Source organism: Globicephala melas, chromosome X, assembly GCF_963455315.2.
Source record: "Globicephala melas chromosome X, mGloMel1.2, whole genome shotgun sequence".
NCBI classification, from domain to species: Eukaryota; Metazoa; Chordata; class Mammalia; order Artiodactyla; family Delphinidae; genus Globicephala; species Globicephala melas.
The window spans coordinates 87755639-87777950 of record NC_083335.1 but is presented as its reverse complement, the minus strand read 5'-3'; the positions used below and the strand labels follow the sequence as shown (position 1 = coordinate 87777950).

The 22312-nt window shown below is 34.4% G+C and overlaps 1 protein-coding gene across 6 annotated transcripts in view; it reads left to right on the top strand.

The window, feature by feature from the left end:
• KDM6A (lysine demethylase 6A) overlaps positions 1–22312 on the top strand; it is a 209587-nt gene that overhangs the window by 166858 nt on the left and 20417 nt on the right. For 5 of the 6 annotated variants that reach the window (XM_030834979.2, XM_030834976.3, XM_030834982.3 and 2 more), the window contains 9 exons: positions 4972–5101; positions 6545–6650; positions 7452–7657; positions 9698–9762; positions 9836–9910; positions 10440–10588; positions 17791–17905; positions 20421–20608; positions 21414–21555. In XM_030834979.2, coding sequence (XP_030690839.1) covers positions 4972–5101; positions 6545–6650; positions 7452–7657; positions 9698–9762; positions 9836–9910; positions 10440–10588; positions 17791–17905; positions 20421–20608; positions 21414–21555 — 1176 coding nt within the window. The remainder of the gene's footprint in view (positions 1–4971; positions 5102–6544; positions 6651–7451; positions 7658–9697; positions 9763–9835; positions 9911–10439; positions 10589–17790; positions 17906–20420; positions 20609–21413; positions 21556–22312) is intronic. The other variant, XR_009560766.1, reaches the window with a different exon arrangement.

Sequence of the window (22312 nt, the reverse complement as noted above, 5' to 3'; positions counted from 1 at the left end):
TAGTGTCCTCCACCCCTTCATTCAAAGGATCAGGCGGAATTGTCTTTCTCTGGTATTTGGAGGACATACAGATTCTTAACGGCCTTTTCATTATGCATGGCACATATCTAATTTTTTAACATTTACTCATAATTTTTGTCCTCTTTATAAGTGACTAAATTTTAATGAAAGTCAGTTAATATACCTGGAACGAACACAATAAATAATTCTGCAGTATTTTCTAGTACATTAAGGTTTTTTTTGGTGTTTTTTTGCGGTACGCGGGCCTCTCACTGTTGTGGCGTCTCCCGTTGTGGAGCGCAGGCTCATCGGCCATGGCTCACAGGCCCAGCCGCTCCGCGGCATGTGGGATCTTCCCAGACTGGGGCACGAACCTCTATCCCCTGCATCGGCAGGCAGACTCTCAACCACTGCGCCACCAGGGAAGCCCTAGTACATTAAGTTTTAAGTTTGTGTTTCAGACCCACTATATCATATAGTGGATTTTAAAAAGACCTTTTTGGTTGTTGTTGTTGTCGTAGATTGTAATTTAAAAAGTATAGAAAATAAACAGAAAATATGCACATTGGTTCTGGTTTGTCTACGTTGACCCTTTAACATTTAACATACCTTTTAAAATGCATTTTAAAGTTCAAAGTAGTTCTCATTTAACATCTCTATAAATCTCTTCCTGCAGCTGCTAGTGCTCATGTGTCTTATTTATTGCAGTCTTAAGTGTGGTTATCCTTTCTACTATTCAGATTATTTTATTGGAAGGTATCGTGGATCCACCATTAAATGTTTGTCATTGATGAATGACTAAGATGAAATTAAATGCTATTTATTTAGTTGGTGCTTGGGAGGAACATGGGTTAGGAGCAGTGGAGTAAGGAGAAGAATAAGTTTTGCATGTAAAAGTTATAATTAAGTGGTATTGGAACTTTAATACTGTAAATACACTATGGTTCTTTTTCTTTGAGGACTATTTGAGTTTGAATGTTTTAAATGCCTTCTGGTCTGTGTTTTATTTTCCATTGCTCTTCATTACTTTCTGTCACTTGTTTTTAACTATTCAGCTGTTATCTTTAATTATTGTGGCACAGATTAAAGCACAAATTACATCTTTTTCATATTTTATTATTTCCTTTGTATTGCCTATTGGGTCCACATTGCTGGCAGCATTTTCCTCAGTGGCCTGCAACGTGATAACTTCTGTAATTAATCTTAACTGTCTTACCAGATTTTTTCATGTCAGTGACTTAAAACCACACTGGATGATCTCCAAGTCAGGCTAAATTCTTCTAAAGCATACAGTGAGATCCCTGAATTTCTAAAATATAATTCTTTAGAAAATAAGATTTTTATGTTAGTCCTTTTGTCTAGATGTTACACTATCACTCACTTCAACTCTGGGCCTAAAGAGAATAGGCGTGTTTTAATATCCACATCAAATGCTATACTGAGCTCTACTTGGGTGCAATGCCTTGGCTTGCTGCCAATTTGTACTGCCCTCTACCTGCTCTCCACTCAGCTGCTGGGACCTCTGTCCCATTTCCTAGGTAGTGCTGCTGCCACTCTGCTGGAGCAGGGTCTTCCTCCCTCGTCTATTCGCTATAGTCTCAGGAAAGTTGCTAGAAAATGGGGGAAAATGTAGCGGTCCAAAACTAACATCATGGACCGTATGGGACCTAAGGGTATTCTGGAAGAATATTGTCAGAAAGAGTTCCATGGAGGTACAAGTTATAAACAGTATACAGTAGCAGTTACCTTAAGTTTTCATTAATAAAGTCTTATGCTGTGGGTAACTAGGTGTGATGGTGTTTAATATATTAAAGATTATACTCTTTTCCATCTCAGTTTTGAGGTGTATATAAATGTTGACTTCAGAATTTTAAAGTACATTTTTAGAGATTTATTTTCAGCTCTTAACTCTTAAAGACAATTTGTAGTAGCTAGATACACCAAAACAGTATAGACCTGTGGGGTTGCTTGGGTTATTTCAGTAAATTTAGGCCTCAGTTTATTAATGAAGAGACAAGAAAAAAATGCTCTGATAAAGTGGAGATAAAAATCTCCTGAGGCTTAGAGAAAAGTCAAGGTGGCAAATGGTATGTGTCATGTTGTTTGCCATTTCTGTTCTGTTGGTAGTGTCCTGAGCTGGGCAGGGGTCCAGAACTTAGAAGGGGAAAGTGACATAGGTGCAAGAGACTTGATGTTTCTGGTGTAGGAACTTCATAACAAAAGATAATTAAAGTGTAGGTCAGTTTATCTACAGAGCACAGTTTCATTTCTCTACCAAATGATGAGGGTGAATTTGAAATTAAGTTTAAGCCAAAATTTAAAATAATTGGGCAATGACTAATTTCTTCTTACTCTACTTTGCTCAGGGAAAGAGTTTCAAGATGGGAGAAAAGGATTTAAAATGGGATATTGTCTAAATCCTTTCCAGCACCTGCTTCTTTAACTTTAATGCCTTTCTCCACTTTGGATTATTGTATTAAAGTTTCATTATTTGGCTTGAAGTATTATAAAGTGTTGGGCATTTACGTGTTCAGAAGATAAAGTCTGTTCCTGTTATCCACATCTCTATCTTTGCGTTAGCATTTTCAGTGGAAAAAGGTTATAGTCACTATATAGACAGCTACCTACATCATCAGTTCCTTAAGGGAAGTTCCTGTTTGTTCCAGACTTGACCTCAATAGGCAGGGAATCAATGTTTGAAATACAGTAAGAAACTGCTAGATACAGTTTGATTGCATAGTGCATTCTCAACTACCCTCTTATTTTCACATATGTGGTTAGTCTTTAAAGTGTTCGTTATTTTCAATCTGACTTTTTGTTGGGTTCATCTTTGTGGTCAGTGCTATACATCAGAAGGCAGTTAGAATACTTTGGCTTCCTTTTTGTTTAAAAATTGTAATTGCAGCATTCAATGGTTGAGTCAATTTCAGCTCCCTTAGTCATGCCTCACTTTTTTTTTCTATTTTAAAATAAAGGCAGCTACAGCTTTCTTTGTTTTATTTACTTTCCCATTTGCTTTTTTTCTTTTAATTGTTACAGAATTGTAGAAATGACAGAAGCAGAATTCTGCTAATCAATCACACCCTATTTTCTAGCGTCATTTCTCAATGTCCAGAATGTTGTAGAAGCTTAAATTTTTGTGTCATGTTTAACTAGTATGAGATGCTCTTTTATGGTACAGTTTTAATACTTGGTCCATATCCTTAAAATACTTGGTCCAATTCCTTAAAATATTAATTAGTACTATACAGTATGTCCATCTCCTGCTCTGGCAAACAAATTTTATGTATTTGGAGTCATATTTTGTTTAAATTCTAAAGTTGAAGAGTGGTAGATACACAATTCAGCATGAAAACTTAATTATTTATGTGGAAATCGTAAGTGAATGTTTTATCTTGGCATTGGTTTAATGATAATTGAATTGTTTCCTTACTAGTCCCAGCCAAGTATTTTCTACTGCCGTGGAGTTTATAAGTTAATACCAATTTTATACCTAAATTTAAGAGGTTAGATGTCATGTCTATCTTTAAATGTACAGGGCACTCCTACTTTGTGGAGAGATACATTGAAAGCTGGTAATGAGTAGAATATTCATTTATTTAACCTTTAACCTTAAATGTTAAGTTGAACTTAAAATTTCACTTTAATGACTATTTTCACGTACTTTTAAAAAAAAAGTTATTTTAAACTTAATTCATTCTTTGATACTTGTCTTGAACTCTTGTTTTTACTCGAGTTGAGAAAATTTAAAAAGGGTCACCGTGATGCTATAGTGTAACATCTCAAAAGTGTGTAACAGTGAAATATCAAGCCTTAGTTTTCATTAGAGCCAACCAAAACAGGCTGATTGTAAGGTTTTTCCAGTGCTACAAAAGCTACAAAATTCCACTGCTAGAAAAACATAGCAAAATAAGAAAAATTAATTTTGATTCAACCTTTATTCTATTATTAATGATGCAAATTTGCTAGTGCCTTCTTCGGTAAATAAAATTACTAAGTTTTAAACTCCCTACCATAATTACAGTTTTGAAATTCTTATCTGAAATTTTAATATATTAAGAGTATTTGATAGTTTAATGATTAGTTTTGAACTTGTAATAATTGGGTGAGGTAGGTTAGTTACTCTGGAATGATTTGAAAGCTCAAAATTATATCTTGCTGATTTTCTGAGTTAGGTAGAAACATTAGGAAATTGGAAATATCTTTCTTTTTCTTTCTTACACTAAAAGAATTGCAGTTTGGGAATAATTCTACCATATTTTAATAATCTGTAATTTAACAAACATGATACCTTCATTAAAGAAAAAGAAACACCAAATACTAGTAAGTAATAATTATATAGAGTGTCAGCTAATGGATAGCAACTATATGCCTCATTTTAAAAATTGGTATAATTAGCTATAAAATTTAATAGGTTGGAGTCTTGCTGAATTTTGCCAAGGAGTTACACAGAAAATTCTTTCCAACATTTGAGAAAAGAAAGGAAAAGGTCTTTTCAGGTTTGAGAATTGTCACTAAGATATTCCAGTTATAGTTATTAAGATGAGACATAGAAAGAGATATATTCTGTTTTTACTATTGCCTAGAATAGACCTTTTTTGGTCAAGTTATTGTTTTCACATTTAATGGAAAGAATCTGATGGTGGAAGTTGGTGGAGAGAAAACTGGAGTTTGTGTTTGTTCTTCAGGTAAAGAAAATATATTGGAAAATTACCAGTGAAATAAGGAAATGTCATCAATAATTCATGTGTTTTAGTATCTTTTCTATTACTTTTCTTCAGTGGGAGATATAGGAATCAAACTAAGTAATTACTAAAATGAATAATTGTTCTCAGTTTCTTCCTGGTGGATCCAAATCTCATGGATTTGTGCAACTACCCAGTAATTTAATTAGGACTTAATTCAGGATTTTTTCTTCTGTTTTCTAAATAGATGTACAGCTGATTTATTCTCCCTTCTTCTTTTTTTAAGGAATCTAGGTAAAAATGGCTTATCTAACAGTAGCGTTTTATTGGATAAATGTCCGCCTCCAAGACCACCATCTTCACCATACCCTCCCTTGCCAAAGGACAAGTTGAATCCACCTACACCTAGTATTTATGTGAGTCTGAATTGACTGACTAGAAGTAAATCAAACCAGTGTTTGCACCTACCTGTCTTTCATAAAATCTTGCTTTAAATCAATATGGATGCCCTTTAGGAAGCTTCAGAATTATTGGCAGCAGCTTGAATGTTTCGGGGAAAAAAATGATATATTCAAAAAGATTTTGTAATAGCATTTAAAACGTGCCTTCTCAGCTATTAACTGCGATTACATTACAGTAGTGAGAAATACTTTTTACTGCACCCAATTTTGAGCAGATTTAGGCAAAAACTACCTAAAAGTGTAACTTCTTTTTGCGTAAGCTGTGTTTTAAATCTGCATTCTACTAGTTGTAAGGATCTTAACATTCATTCTGTTTATACATCTACCAAAAAAAAGATATTTACCTTCAAAAAAAAGTGTTCGAGAACATAAAATGTGATAATAAATATGTCATTAAAAAGCTTAATAGATTATTTAAAACTGGGGATTACTTTTACTTAATGGACATTTAGACATGTGGTATAGGAAGTTGATAAGAGTTCAATCAAAGCAACTCTTATTTATGTTTCTCTGAAATAGGTCCTCCTACCCCATTTCCTTCCATCTTCCCACTTCTACCCCAAATGAAGAAATTTTAAACTATTGAGTGTTTTTGGAGATTTGACCCTATTTTCACCCTCCAGGAGCCAACTGTTTATCATATTAATCCTTTAGTATGTAAGGGAAGCACTGGGATACACGTGTAATAAAACTTTTATACTGAGGTCTGAGGGGGGAAAATGCAAAATTATTATTTATCTTTTGCGGGTTGTCTTCTTCAGCCTGCTTTCATTTTGGTAATATTATTTTAAATGCTGATTTTTTCCCTCTCTTTTGTGATAAGAGAAAAACCACATAACATAAAATGTATCATCTTCACCATTTTTAAGTGTACAGTTCCATAGTGTTAAGTATATTCTAATTGTTTCAAAACAGCTCTCCAGAACATTTTCATCTGGCAAATCTGAAATTCTATACACATTAAAAAACAGCTCCCTCTTGCCTGGTCTCCCCAGCCCCTGATAACCACCACTTTACTTTCTGTTTCTATGAATTTGACTACTTTAGATACCTCATATAAGTGAAATTATACACAATTTTTCTTTTTGTAACTGGTTTATTTTCACTTAAAGTGTCTTCAAGATTCATCCACATTGTAGCATGTGATAGGACTTTCTTCTGTATCTCTCCCACGTATTTTGTTCAAGATACAATGGATAAGAGAAATGTATGTGGTTACTAATTACAATTAGAATCAAAAGACATAGTGATAAAATGCTATAAAACATAAAACAGGAATAACGACACATAGGATGTATTATTTATTTAAATTGCAGTAAATAATGAATATAAATTTGGCGTAATATTTTCTAAAAGGTCTGCTTTATGGAGATCTAACAATACGTTTTAATTTTACAGTTGGAAAATAAACGTGATGCTTTCTTTCCTCCATTACACCAATTTTGTACAAATCCAAACAACCCTGTTACAGTAATACGTGGCCTTGCTGGAGCTCTTAAGTTGGGTAAGCTTTAAATAAGAAAAAGGAAAAGTGTATATATTTCCTTTACTGTCTATTAACTTCTAAAGCACTGGCAGAAACTTTTTTCTATTCTTTTGTAGTTTTTCGCATTTTCATTTTAATGAGTGTGAGAGAGAGAAAGAGTACTTATTACTTCTTTAATCCATAACTTGAAGATACGATGATAATGGTTAAATTAACTTTTGTTGTTTTAATTTAGCTTTTATTTTCATCCAGTTACATAATTATAATTATGATTTAGGTTGACTAATAGAAGAAATTTTTAAGATAAAATATAGGTAAAATTTGATATTACTAATAAGTACTGTAGCCCCCTAAGTGGTTCCTGTCACCTGCAGAGATTGAATAAACAAGTGAATCTTTAGCCCCTGGCCCCTTGATTATTCTCCTTCTGTTGATGGCATGACGATTAGGTCCAGGGCTTCAGCATATGGTTGTGCAAATCTGGCACAAAGCTCAGGGTGTGCAGAGTTCCTGGTTAGTTTTTAGGGGGATTGGATAGAGCACCATGAAACATGTTCCTTTTTTTTCTTTAAAAGAAAAACACACTTTAAAAATATTATTCCACTAGCTCTCTATTGTACATTTGGTAGTGTATATATGAGGGTGGGAGGAAGATGCAAGAGGAAGGGGATATGGGGATATATGTATTTATATAGCTGATTCACTTTGTTATACAGCAGAAAGTAACACTGTAAAGCAATTATACTCCAGTAAAGACGTTAAAAAACATTATTCCAAATATAATTTTTATTTATTAACTACATTTATTTGTTTATAAAGACCTGGGACTTTTCTCTACCAAAACTTTGGTAGAAGCTAACAATGAACACATGGTGGAAGTGAGGACACAGTTGTTGCAGCCAGCAGATGAAAACTGGGATCCCACTGGAACGAAGAAAATCTGGCACTGTGAAAGTAATCGATCTCATACTACAATTGCTAAATATGCACAGTACCAGGCCTCCTCTTTCCAGGAATCATTGAGAGTAAGTATTTATTTCCTGAAGATTATTTTATTTTAGAGATCATTTGTTTTATTATTTTATAGTTTACTTTGAAAGGGTGCTTTACTTTTGTAAACATCTCATTTTATGTTATATAAAATAGTTTATTATTATAACATACTTTATAAGTGCTATCCGGTTTGCTCTTACTACTAAGTCTAAGCAAACCTATGGGTTGATAAATATTGTTACTTTCTAGTGAGATGTCTCCCTCATTTCTGGGATATTTCTGTTTAGAGAAGGGTTTCTTAACCTTGGCGTTATTCACATTTTGGGTTGGGTAATTCTTTGTTGTGGGGAGCTGTCCTGTGTATTGTAGAATATTTAGTAGCATCCCTGGCCTCTACCTTCTAGATGTCCATAGCACACCCCTTAACCCCTATCCCAGTTATGACAATCAAAAATGTGTCCAGACATGCCAAATGTGCCCTGCAGGGCAAAATTATCCCTGATTGGGAACCACTGATATTAGATGATAAACTAAATCTTAAGTTTGCTTTATGCTTGCAGAGTCCCTTGTCTTATTCCTTCCCATTAAACTCTACCAGGTTAGTATTATCTGATATATAACTCCCCCAGGAAGCATTACCCATCTCGGTTTGAAAGAGAGAACTCCAGGAGAGGGAAAAATTATTTCAAAATATACAGAAAATAAAAGAATAAAACTTTGAAAAATAATCAGGATTATTATTAAAAGACTCATAGGACTTTCAGCAATGAGGCATTATTAAAATCCTTCAGCAATGAAGTGAGAACTTTGAATTCTCCTATGAATGAACATAAAACATCCATAAAAGTGAGTTTATTAAATATATTACTCAAACACTTATCTGTACTAAGTTGTTCTGTACATATCCCACAGCTGAAATTTAATATGCGCCTGCAAGTCTTTAATTTGTAGTTCATTAGATTTGCTTATCTCTGTTTAAAATTTTCAAGTTCACATTTTCAATCAAGGCAACATTTGTACCTGCTAGTCATATATTTGTGTTCCTTTTTTACTACCACTCCCCATATCCTATAGAGAAATTCATTTAATAAAAACTATCCTGCAACTTTCACAAGTTGCAGTGAATTTGTTGTCCATATAAGTCTCTCTGGTTCAGACTTTTGAGATACTTCAACTCTGTGGTAGTATTACGGTCAGAAAAGAATAGATAGTAAGCAGGATTCAGAGATCATCAAAGGAGTATTTGGAAGAAGAAGATGAGAGGCACGGTACTTAAATGGAAAGGGATCCATAATCAAAGAAACAGTGATTTCTTATATGTGCCTTGGAGGTATGGACCATTATGTGTGGAAAATTTGACAAATGTTTAAAAAACATATACATTTAGAAGGAGGGAGACCAAAATGTCACTAAGTATAGTTAACTCAGAAATCGTAGGACAGTATTAAGAGATACCATGTCTGTGACACAGAAATCATAAATAATAGTAATATTTTCATTGAAAAGCACCTATATTTATCCAATACTTAATTTACTTAATAATGTTGTAAATGTTTATCATTCATGTATAATTCATTGTGGGGGAAAGAAAAGATTTAACCCAGGAAGAACTTCTTCCATTTGTCTGTAATAAAGAATAGAGAACATCTTACCCTCCCCCCTTCCCTATGTATTCCATACATATATAGCTACATACACACGCACACACCTCTGTTAGTTTAGGAAATTTATAATCAAGATTGACGCTTCTTAGGCCTCTCAACTTGCCTTGAATTTCTTCTCTTGAAAATGGGCCAAGAATGAGAATCTCTAGTTTTTCCCCTTATAGAAGAATATTAATAAGGAAGAACTCAGGATAACTTTGTGGCCTATGGAGGAGGTTGGATACCATGCCAGTGAGCTTTGACTTTTCTTGGCTTTCTATTTAATGTGGTCTTTGAAGAAATTTTCATGTGAAAGAGGTCTGTAGGTAACACCACTGATCTATATGTAAACTTTTCAATTGTATGATGGAAAGGATATCTGGTTGTAGAATACATATTAAACTGGATTGCTTTTTGCTTAATCTATAGGAAGAAAATGAGAAAAGAAGTCACCATAAAGACCACTCAGATAATGAATCTACGTCTTCAGATAAGTAAGTCATTTGTAAAGTCCACTTAGTATTTCTGTTTAAAAGGCATGTTTCTAATATTATCTCTCTTTTTAAGTTCTGGGAGGAGAAGGAAAGGACCCTTTAAAACCATAAAGTTTGGGACCAACATTGACCTGTCTGATGACAAAAAGTAAGTCTTCATAGTAGTGTTTCTGTGAACTGATGCAAAGAGGTTTCCTATTAGCAAGACTGAGAATTTTCTACAACTTTCTCTTCTGTTTTGTTCCTTGTCATTTTTCTAAGTTGATATACAAGTTTTAGCCAAATTATTTTTGCTAGGCTTTGTGATTATTTTCTTTGACTTAAAACTCTTGTACAAATTTTCATCAAGACCTTTCTATATGTAGTTATACAACCATAAAATTATATTTATAATTATATAAAATATATTTATAAAATAGAATTATACAACAATTATAAAAATAGGGAAGTCAGTTTTTTTCTTTTATTTACTTAATAATTTTTACGCTTTTTGTTAGGAAGTTTTCTTTGCAAAATTAAAAAGTTTAAGCATTCCAGGGTTTCCTATGCAAAAGTAAAATATTTATAGATTTGATTATTTTTCTGATTGGAACACAAGATTTTTGAAGAAATGGTTAACTTCTACAAATATTTATAGCAGGGTTTCACTCTTGATCTGATATGATACTTTATTGCAGGTGGAAGTTGCAGCTACATGAGCTGACTAAACTTCCTGCTTTTGTGCGTGTCGTATCAGCAGGAAATCTTCTAAGCCACGTTGGTCATACCATACTGGGTATGAACACAGTTCAGCTATACATGAGAGTTCCAGGAAGTAGAACACCAGGTAACTTTTATGAACTAACATATTGACACACAAATTGATCAAAATGTGAAACATGAAAAAGAGAACTGAATTCTTTCCATTTATAATGAATGAAACTGAAAGGCTTATTTCTATTACAAGATTTGGCTCTTTAACTGAGCTTAGATTATTAAGATTTTTCCACTTGGTAGTATCTTTTTTGAAATGTAATATCCCTGAAACAATAGCAGTGTAATCTGGAAACACGGTCATTGGAGCACTCCTGGGAAAACAAGTCCCTGTGACTTAAAGACTATTTTTGATCCCATCTACTGCAGTGTGACGGTTTTTTCTAAACTTATTTTTACCACAATCACAATAAGAAATACATTTTATATTATGACCTAGTGCACATGTATGTATACAAAAACATTTTCATAGAACAATACATTTTCTAATCTATTCCATTCTATTTCATTTAAAAAAGAAGGTGTAGGTTGCAATCGTCTTATTGGGTTACAATGTACAGTTTACAGCGACACTTGATGTGGAGACATTACTAGACTCACCATAGTATCTAGTCCAGACTTTACCACTAACTAGGCTTGTCACTTTGGCAAGTCACATTTCTTCTCTGGGTCTTTTTTTTTTCTCTCCATTTGTAAAATGAAGTTACATTGGTTTTAGACTTAAAATTCTGTCCGATACTAATGTATCATCTTTTTTGTGCTCCCTTTAATTGACATGAAATTTCACAGGGTGATGTTCAAAATATTTAACAATTAGGATGGGTGTTGGTAATAACGAGTTCAGTTATACCAGTGCCTACAGGCAGCATATCACCCTCATGTGCTTGTTTGCTACTTGAAGTAGCCATGGTTTGAAGACAGATCGCTTCCTTCTTTATTACCTGCTTATTTAATTGTAGCTAAAAAATTGTTTCAGAATAGGTCTGTGCTTGCGTCTGGGTAACGTAGGTCAGTGGTTCCCGGTTCTGGCTGCTCATTAGAATCTCCTGGTAAAGTTTTAAAAAATATATAGTTGACTAATATCTGGAGATTGGGATCCAGGCATCCATATTTTATTTATTTATTTATTTTTGCGGTACACGGGCCTCTCACTGCCGTGGCCTCTCCCGTTGCGGAGCGCAGGCTCAGCGGCCATGGCTCACGGGCCCAGCCGCTCTGCGGCATGTGGGATCTTCCCGGATCGGGGCACGAACCCATGTCCCCAGCATCAGCAGGTGGACGCTCAACCACTGCGCCACCAGGGAAGCCCCAGGCATCCATATTTAAAAAAAAAAAAAAAAAGTTCTCCAGAGGATTCTAATGTACAGCCAGGATTAGGCTGTAGTTTTTGTCCTCAGGCCATTGGAAGCCTAATTTTGTGATATTTTATCCATAATTGGATAAAGTGGAAACAGTTCTGGAATAAATGGCAGAAGACCTATCTACTCCCTGCTCTGTCATTTAGATTCCAATGTAAATGCTAAGCAAGTTATTTGAACTCTCTAGAGTTCATTTTTCTTATGCATGTAGTATTGGACTGGTTCTATTAAGATTCATCTCAACCGAAATTTTCTCTCATCAATTTCAATTATTTTATGCAAATAGTATTATCCCCACATCAAAGAATGCCGTTTTTCATTACAGATCAAGGGGAAAGCAAACTTGATAGATCACTTTGTCACTTGTGTCTAGACTGTTGGGGGTTTTTTTGGTTGGTTTATATACAGGGTATTAGTTTTTCAGAAGTGTCCTATGGAACGTTAAAGAATTCTCTAAAGAATTCCCTTAGGGTAGTGCTGTCCAATAGAAATATAATGCAAGTCACATATATGACTTAAAATTTTATAGTAACATTAATGTAAAAAGAAAGAGGTGAAATTAATTTTAACCCAGATATATCTAAATATTATCATTTTAACATATAATCAGTATAAAAATTATTGGGACTTCCCCCCCTTTTTATATTGTCTTTGAAATCCAGTATGTACTTTGCAGTTGCTACACATCTCAGTTCATATTACCATATTTCAGGTCGGTTACTGTATTAGACAACTTGGTATTAGAAGAAATGTTAATTAGTTCCATTCAGTTTTTAAAAATTATTTTGAATACTTTTTCATGGGACAAACACTTCGTTCCTGGAGTTACCTAGATAGGTATGTTACCTGCTTTAATGGACTTTATGATCAGTCTATGTTCTAAACTAGAGCTGCTCTCAGGCTCTATCCTGAAAGGTTTTTAATAAGATGATGGGGTCCCAACATCTCTAGTTTTAATTAGAGGTAAATTTTATTTGGAGTCCATGCCATGGACAATTCCAGCCATTTACCTGTGGTAAGAGACAGTTGTAAGTATTAAGAGTACTGTCTTCACATCATACTATGATATATAGAAGAGTCAGGGTGTGGTGTGCACAGACAGGGTATGGCAAGAGCAACTACATTTTTCTTTATTGAGGTAAAAGTCACATAACAAAAGTAACCCCTTTGAAGTGTGCAGTTCAGTCACATTTAGTACATTCACTGTGCTGTGTAGCCATCACCTCTGTGTAGTTCCAAGACATTTTCATCAGCCCAAAAGGAAACCCCATACCCATTAAGTAGTCATCCCATTTCCCCCCTTCCTCTCAGCCCCTCGCAACCCCTAGTCTGCTTTCTGGCTGTATAGAGTTACCTGTTCTGGATGTTTCATATGAATGGAATCATACAATATGTTGCCTTTTGTGTCTGGCTTCTTTCACTTAGCATGTTTTTGAGGTTTGTCGATATTGTATCAATGGTTCATTTCTTTTTATGGCCGAATAATATTCCATCGTATGGATATAGAACATTTTTTATCCATTCATCACTTGAGGAGCATTTGGGATGCTTCCACTTTAGCTGTTGTGACTACAGTGTTTCTATAAACATTCATGTACAAGATTTTGTTCGAATACCTGTTTCCACTTCTTTTGGTTATATACCTAGAATTAGAATTGCTGGGTCATATAGCAATTCTATATTTAACTTTTTGAGGACTTCCAAACTGCTTTCTACAGCAGCTGCAACATTTTACATTCCTGACAGCAGTGTGCAAAGGTTCCAATTTTTCCACATCCTCACCTGCATTGATTATTTTCCATTTTTTTCTTATTATGGCTGACCTAGCAGATATGACATGTTTTTTCATTATGGTTTTGATTTTCATGTGCTTGTTGTCCATTTGTATATCTACTCTGGGGGAAATGAGTGTCAAGTTCTTTCTTCATTTTTTACTTGAGTTGTTTGTCCTTTTGTTGTTGAGTTGCAAGAGTTCTTTATATATTCTGGATATTAATTCTTTATCAGATACATGATTTGCAGTACTTGCTCCCATTTTGTAGGTTATCATTTCACTCTCTTGATTGTGTCCTTTGATGCACTAAAGTTTTAAATTTTGATGAAGTTCAATTTATTCATTTTTCCTTTGGTTGCTTATGCTTTTGGTGTTGTATCTAAGAAACCATTGCCAAATCCAGAGTTGTAAAGATTTGCCTCTATGTTTTCTTCTTAGATTTTTATAGTTCTAGCTCTTACATTTAGATCTTTGATCCATTTTGAGTTAGATTTTTGGGTATGGTATGAGCTAAGGGTCCAACAGTATTCTTTTACATATAGCTATCCTGTTGTCCCAGCACCATTTGTTGGAAAGACTAGTTTTTCCTCTGTTAAATAATCTTGATACCCTTGTTGAAAATCAGTTGACCATAGATGTATGGGTTTATTTCTGGAATCTTGATGTTTTTCCACTGATTTATATCTCTGTCTTAATGTCAATACCACACAGGTTTGATTACTCTACCTTTGAGGTAAGTTTCAAAATTGGAATGTGAGTCTTCAGCTTACGTAGTTATCTTTACTGTGGTCCTTTATCTCTTCATAGGGCTTTGAGTTACTGTCTTATATTCTTTCATTTCAACCTGAAAAACTCTAGCATTTCTTATAGAGCAGATTGACTAGATTCTCTTTTATTTTTGAAGAATAGTTTTGCCAGATTCTTGGTTAATTTTTTTTTTCCTTTCAGCAATTTAAATGTGTTAAGCCATTGCTTTCTGGCCTCCATGGTTTCTGATATGAAACCAGCTATTTTATTGATGATCCATATATATGACAGTCACTTCTCTTTTCCTTCTTGCTAGATTTTCTTTGCGTTTCTACAGCTTGATTATTAATGTGTCTTAGTGTGGATCTTTTTGAGTTTATCTTTCCTAGAGTTCCTTGAGCTTCTTGGATATGTAGATTCATGTCATTTGTCAAATTTGGGAAGTTTTTGACCATCATTTCTTCAAATATCCTTACTGCCCTTTTCTCTTCTTCCTCTGGGACTCCCACAGTGCATATGTTAGCATATTTGATGATGTCGCACAGGTCTCTTAGGGTCTGTGAATTTTTTTTCATTGTTTGCTTTCTTCTCCCCAGAATGTATAGTTTCATTTGACCTATCTATAAGTTTGCTGATTCTTTCTTTAGCCTGTTCACATCTGCTGTTGAGAAGCCCACTAGTGAATTCATTTCATTTATATTTTCCAGCTTCATTTATTTCCTTCCTTATTATGATTTCTGTCTCTTCATTGATAATCTGTTTGTTGAGATATCATTCTCCTTGTTCTTTATTTTCAATTTATTTTTTCGGCTGCGTTGGGTCTCCGTTGCTTTGTGCAGGCTTTCTCTAGTTGTGGTGAGTGGGGGCTACTCTTTGTTGCAGCGCGCAGGCTTCTCATTGCGGTGGCTTCTCTTGCTGCAGAGCACGGGCTCTAGGTGCGCGGTCTTCAGTAGTTGTGACGCACGGGCTTAGTTGCTCCGCAGCATGTGGGATCTTCCCGGACCAGGGCTTGAACACGTGTCCCCTGCATTGGCAGGTGGATTCTTAACCACTGCACCACCAGGGAAGTCCCTCTTTTTGTTCTTTTACATGGTTTTCTTTAGCTCTTTACACATATTTTAAGATAGTTGATATAAAGTGTTTGCCTAGTAAGTCCAGTGTCTGTGCCTTTTCAGGAATAGCTTTTGTTAATTTCTTTCTTTCTTTTTTTTTCCTTTTCTTTTGGTGACGGAACAATACTTTCTTGTTACTTTACATGCCTCGTGATTTTTTGTTGAAAACTGACTTCAGGTATTTGAGTATATTCTCTGTAGGATGTAGTCATGTAGTCTCTGAAGTCTTTGTACCTTTAGCATAGTGCTCTGCTAGTGTTTTGACATTTTGAATATTATGATGCAGCAGTTACAGAAATCAGATTCTCCTCTCTAAGATTTGTTGTTGTTGCTTGCTGTGGGCTATAGTCATCTCTTTGTTTAGTGACTTTCCACACTATTTTTTTTTTCTGTTATACATATACGTATATCTGCTCTTTTTTAGATTGTTTTCTCATATAGGCCATTACAGAGTATTGAGTAGAGTTACACAGTAGTTACTAGTTATCCTTGTTAGTTACCTATTTTATATATAGTATTCACACTATTTTTGCAAAGACTGTATTCCTTGTCGTGTGTGGGCACTGAAGTCTCCTTTCTATTAATTATCTCAGCCATGATATGACAGGGATTTCTTTAAATCCCTGGCCAAAAAAGGAAAGCAGAGTGGGAAAAAGAAAAAAGAATTCTCTAGGTCTTTGCAGATTGCCTCCATGTTATTTATTTATTTATTTATTTGTTTGTTTATTTATTTATTTTACTTTGGCTGCGCCAGGTCTTCATCGTGGCACTCGAGATCTTTTAGTCGTGGCATGCAGCTTCATAGTTGTGGCACATGGGCTTCTTAGTTGCGGCATGCGAACTCTTAGTTGCAGCATATGCATGTGGGATCTAGTTCCTGGACCAGGGATCAAACCCGGGGACCCTGCATTGGGAGTGCAGAGTCTTACCCACTGGACCACCAGGGAAGTCCCGATTGCCTCCATTTTGAGTCACTCCTTCTATACTTAGCCGTGCTGCTTACAACTCTACGTTAGCTTTTACTTCCTTGCTTGCACTGAGCCCAAAGGTCAGTGAGAGGTTAGTTTATGGTCTTCTTAGGTTTTTTTCTGAGCATACCTCTTGCCCTGCGTATGCGTTTGGCTTCTAAATTCTACAGTATACACAGGGACTTTTCAAAGCCTTTATTCCCCTAAAATTTCACTCCCCAGCTTTTCCTTCCAAGCCTTTGGCATGTCTATTGTTTGCCCCAACTGGTTATTTTGTTTGTTTTGTTTTTGTCCTTGGTGGTATCAGCTTGTTCTTTAGTCTTACAGTGTTTTGGGGGGACTCCTCCTCCATTGAAATGCTTTGCCCTGATAGAGTACTGAGGTAGGTGAAACAAAGAGAAGTCCCTTCTGTCAGTCTTTTGGAGAAACTGCAGCGTACACAAAACAGAAGAACACAGTTCTTTGGGAACAAGATTACTCTGCTCCCTCCAGAACCAGGGACACTCACACTAGCAATACAAACTACTCTTTTAAGTCCACTGCCACACCGGTGGTGGAGGTAGAGATAAGGTAGGTTACATAAAGATCTCCTACTGTGTTTAAGTCACTTGTTCTTTTTGTCAGTTGCTTGGTTGCTATAAATCTTTGACTTATTGTCCAGATTTCTGGTAAGGTTGCTTCTGACAGTTTTCACTAGATTTTTTTTTGTGTGTGTGTGTTTGTGTGTGTGTTTCTGGCAAGTTCCCCCAAAGTTCCCTGCTCTGCCATCTTTGTTCATACCACTCCTGCAGCTACATTTTGAAAATTAGACTTCCTGCCTCTTTACTGATGTCCTAATACTACTTGTGAGAAATGGGGATTAGTTCACAAGTAAGAAGTGGTAACAATATCAATAATAGCTAATATTTATTACATACCATGTATTAGGCACTATTAGAAGCAGTCCTTACTTCATTGATCCTCAAAACAACCCATTGACTTATCAGAATCATTATCATCAAATCTTACAGGAAACTGAGTCAGAGGTTTAGAAACTTGCCCAGGTTCACATAATGACTAAGCCAAGGAACCTGGCTTCAAAACCTAAGCTTTTAACCATGATTTAGGTTGTCTTCCACAGAAGCTCCTACTGAATAAGTTAGGAGTTGACCAAACTCAGCTCTAAAACTAGACTTGACACAAAAATGCTATACAGATAAACTATTGAATACCACTGGAGCATTCTCTGTTGAACATTTCCAAGGTTCCATTTCTAAAGACACATTTTTCTATAGAATTTATTGTCTGCTGATTGCTTTTTTCTTTTCACATTTCAGGTCATCAAGAAAATAACAATTTCTGTTCAGTTAACATAAATATTGGTCCAGGTGACTGTGAATGGTTTGTTGTTCCTGAAGGTTACTGGGGTGTTCTGAATGACTTCTGTGAAAAGTAGGTTTCCAAACTGAATTTTCTTTAAACATAATTATTCAAAAATAGTAACTGTAAAGGGCAGCTTACTAAGCTGGATATCCTAATGCATGTAACCAGTTTTCACTTACCATTCAGCAGAAAATTCATATAAAATGATTTGATTACAAACCTATTATTTTGTGTTATTGGGAATACTTTAAGAAAGATGCCTTGAAACCGCTTCATGTAGTAGTAATAGTCTTGAATTTAGGGGGTAGAAAGTTGAATTGTTTACTGGGTTCATTAAACAATTGATGTGTAAATACTTGTTCATGTGAAAGATCTGTATTCCAAGAAAAATTGTTCTACTATAAATGGTTTTAGAAGTGGAAGGAATTCTGTAATTGAGTACCCTTATAGGTGGTTAATAACACAAGCTTGAACGTATTACTCTTTGCTATATCACCATGATATAAATTCTTTTTAAAACTACATTGACAACTTTTCCTATAAAGGAATTTTATAAAATTTAAACAGCAGCTTCAGATTTTGTTTCTAGAATTCAAAGAATTCACATAGTGGAAATGTTCCTTTCCTTATGATCCTAGAAACTGTTCATTTAATTATCTTGTGTTAAAGGGTACCTTGGAATTGTTTTCATTGATTTAAATTTAATTATTTGTCTTATTGTGTTTTAAAAAAATACTCCATTACTTAAGAACCTGGTATTTTTTCCATTAAAAATTGGAAAATTATTATGGTTAAACACATAAATTATACATACATTCGGTGTTATTCCCCCTCAGCGCAGTAAGATAAAGAGAGGAAAAAACCACCAAAAACATTTACATGTGAGAGACTTTGAAAACTAATTATACACATATTCCACATACTAATTTATAATATTTAAATTTTGGGTTAAAAGATCGTTGCCATAAATATCTTGATTTAGTATGAAGTGTAAATATAGTTGCAAAAACAACCATAATAATCCAAAATTGCTTTATATACAAGCAAAAGATAATCACCTTTTATTGTCTATACTATTTAATGTATAGGTTTCCTTTAATCTAAGAAAGCTCAAGATGTGGAATTTTAAAGTTTCAAATGCTGTGGTGAAATAACCTGATCTACTTTAATCTATACTGGACCAGCAATCTAGTGGTAGCAGAGAAAGAACTGTGTCATGTAGGAAATCTCTGTTGTGCTGCAGGAATATTTTTATTTCTTAAACTTTGAGATAGTAGTATATTATTGCATCTGCAGTACAGTGATCCTTGCTCATTATTTCTGAGTAGGGATTGACTATTGTTAGGATTTAGTTTTCTTTCCTATCTGAATAGAGAGGTAACCTGAGAATAAAGAATAATTAGAATAGGCAGATAATGTCTAAAAAGCTTGAACATGTGGATAATAAAAAAAAAAATCTGAAGGGTTAGGTAAATTTAACTAAGTTGCGGAAATAGCACTTGCTACCTCTGCATTTCAGTGTAATTTTGTTTCACATAAGGATACTTCCTTTGATATTAACTGATTTGACCATGTCTGTTGAGTTTGTTTTATGACTTTAGATAATATCTGTCATGAAATAACCATTCACTTGACTATATGATAAAGAGGATGCTTGATTTTTTTTTTTTTTTTTGTAAGTTTGATTTTTTGTTTTTTCACCTTAGCTATTGATTATTAGGTGGTCTTACTTGGTTGCTTGCCTGCTTTTGGTTAGAAAGTTTTTTCTAATTTTATAACAACACATGGGTTAAGCAGGACTAGGATTTGTGTTTATAACCATATTTGGCTTTATAGGCAAGTTTTTCTGCACTGTATGTAGTTTAAAAAATACTTCGTATCATGTCATGATGACGTAGAATAAGAAGCCAGATTTTAAAGGAAAAGCTTAGTAATATTATCTTTAGAATGTTTCCAAAGTATCTGGTGGTGGTGGTGGTGGTGATGATGATTATTATTTATGCATGTATGTTCATTTTTGATGAAGTTTTTTTTCACCTGCATAGTTTCAGTCAACTAGTCATCAAAACTGTACAGAGACTGATGTGCTGCTCCCTTTCCTGCTTAAGATTCAAAACAACAGTACAGAACATTTCTGTTTTCTAGTCTGCTTTTCCTCAGACATTGAACTTATATCTGCCATGGCATTCCTGTTTATGGATTTAGATGACTTGATGCCAACTCCACCTTCCATTTACCTGTTAGAGATTTCTAAATGTGCCAAGGAGAAGGGTTTGATCAAAATAGTCTGTAGTTAAATGAAATTAAAGGTTAATATATATAAGTGTTACTTAAAAGTAGCTTTTGATTTCATTTGGATCTTTGAAAAATCAGTGGAAGGTAGTAATACTGATCTTTGGATTAGTCATCTACTACCTAACTGTAACTTCACTCACTTTACGTACTGCAGTTTCTTATTGCATAAGCAGAAAGTTTCAAGTGCAATGAATGAGCATATTTTTAAAAACTTTTGATAATGTCTTTCAGTCTTATAATGAGCTTATTAAAGTACTTGATCCATTTGCAATATTTTTTCTTATTCCAGAAATAATTTGAATTTCCTAATGGGTTCTTGGTGGCCCAACCTTGAAGATCTTTATGAAGCAAATGTTCCAGTGTATAGGTTTATTCAGCGACCTGGAGATTTGGTCTGGATAAATGCAGGCACTGTGCATTGGGTTCAGGCTATTGGCTGGTGCAACAACATTGCTTGGAATGTTGGTCCACTTACAGGTATTTTAAAGAATATGCTTTCAAAAAAAAAAAACTAACTAAAATCTTTAGTTTATAAAGGATTCTATCTGATGGGTTTATTCTTTTTTTTCTTGGAATATAACTCACTAAAAATTGGAGGAAGAATGTCTCCTTGAGTAAAATTTTAATTTGTAGTACAAGATACTAAGTTAACAAATAGAAATCCAAGACTGTAGATCTCAGCAAATAACAAATTTATGTCGTTATATACAAGAGGTACTTTTAATAATTTTTAGAGTGCTTGGTTTTTAAAGGAAACCCTTTATGGGAGAAAGCAAAGTACAAATTTCATTCTTTGAAATTTTTCTTTTATCTGGTATGTCATATGAATAGCCCTGTTATGTCAAAATCTGTTTGAATTATGCCTGCCTTCAGGCAGTAGATATTTAAGATTAAGAATATGGCCTCTGGAGCCAGAAAGACCTGGATTAGGACCAGGACCTGGCTTTTGCAACTTTGGGCAAGTTATATAACCTCTCTGGGCCTCAATTTCTTCATCTGTATAATGGAAATGATAAAATTAATAAGGTAATGGTAAAGATTAAGTGGTATAATGTATCGAAATATCTCAGAACAAATGCGTGGCACAGAGTTATAGTAAGCACTCTTTACATGATCGCTACTATTATTATTACCACAATTATCAAAAAAACATTAAAAATATTTTTGTAATGTTTTGAGATTTTCAGAATTGGTGTTGATGATGTCACCTGAGAAGGTGATAATGGTTATCTTCATATCTTTGGTACTTTGGGTTGCTTTATAACTGTTTTTTTTTTCCTAGCCTGCCAGTATAAATTGGCAGTGGAACGGTACGAATGGAACAAATTGCAAAGTGTGAAGTCAATAGTACCCATGGTTCATCTTTCCTGGAATATGGCACGAAATATCAAGGTCTCAGATCCAAAGCTTTTTGAAATGATTAAGTAAGTGCTTTCTAAAACTGCTGTAGTCCCTCTCTTTTTGGGGAGTGTTAACTATTCAGTACTTTCCCCCCCCATAGACTTATGTTGACATCAAAACAAAATGGTCCAGATGTCTAGCAAAATGTAATATAAGAGAATCCACATGTTAAAAGTATTTTTCCCTTCCCCATAGTCAGTACACTATGGTACAAAGAGGAACAAAGGCACAAATAATTCTAAACCAGCAGATTCACAAACAGACCTGTGCTGAACCACTCAGTTCCTAGGAGAACTTTAGTTTTAATATTGAAAGACTGCACTTAGTATCAGGGCGAGGGAATGGCATCACAAAAATATTTTCTGGTACAGAGAAATTAGCATTTAATATAGGGATTTGACTTAAACGTTAATTTTAAAATTTTTAATTAAATCATCCATCTTATAATTGTCCCTTTTCTTACCTGCTTTAAACACTTAATTCAAGTTATTTGAATACATATACCCCAGTAACCTTCTCATTTATTATCACAGTTTCTATCCTAGCTATTTTTATAAATCTATTTTAGAAGTAATATTTTCAAACAGTGCTATATAGCAGTGTTTCCCTAAACTGTGTTTTCTGCCAGTATTACATCTAACCCCAAAAGGTGGGGAATTCTGGTCAAAGAAATATGGGAAATGATGGATTATATAAAGTTCAACAAGTCCTTTATTTTCTAATTTTTTGTAAAATGTGTTAGAGACTGTAAAGTTGGTATTATTTTGTGTGTGGGGGAGA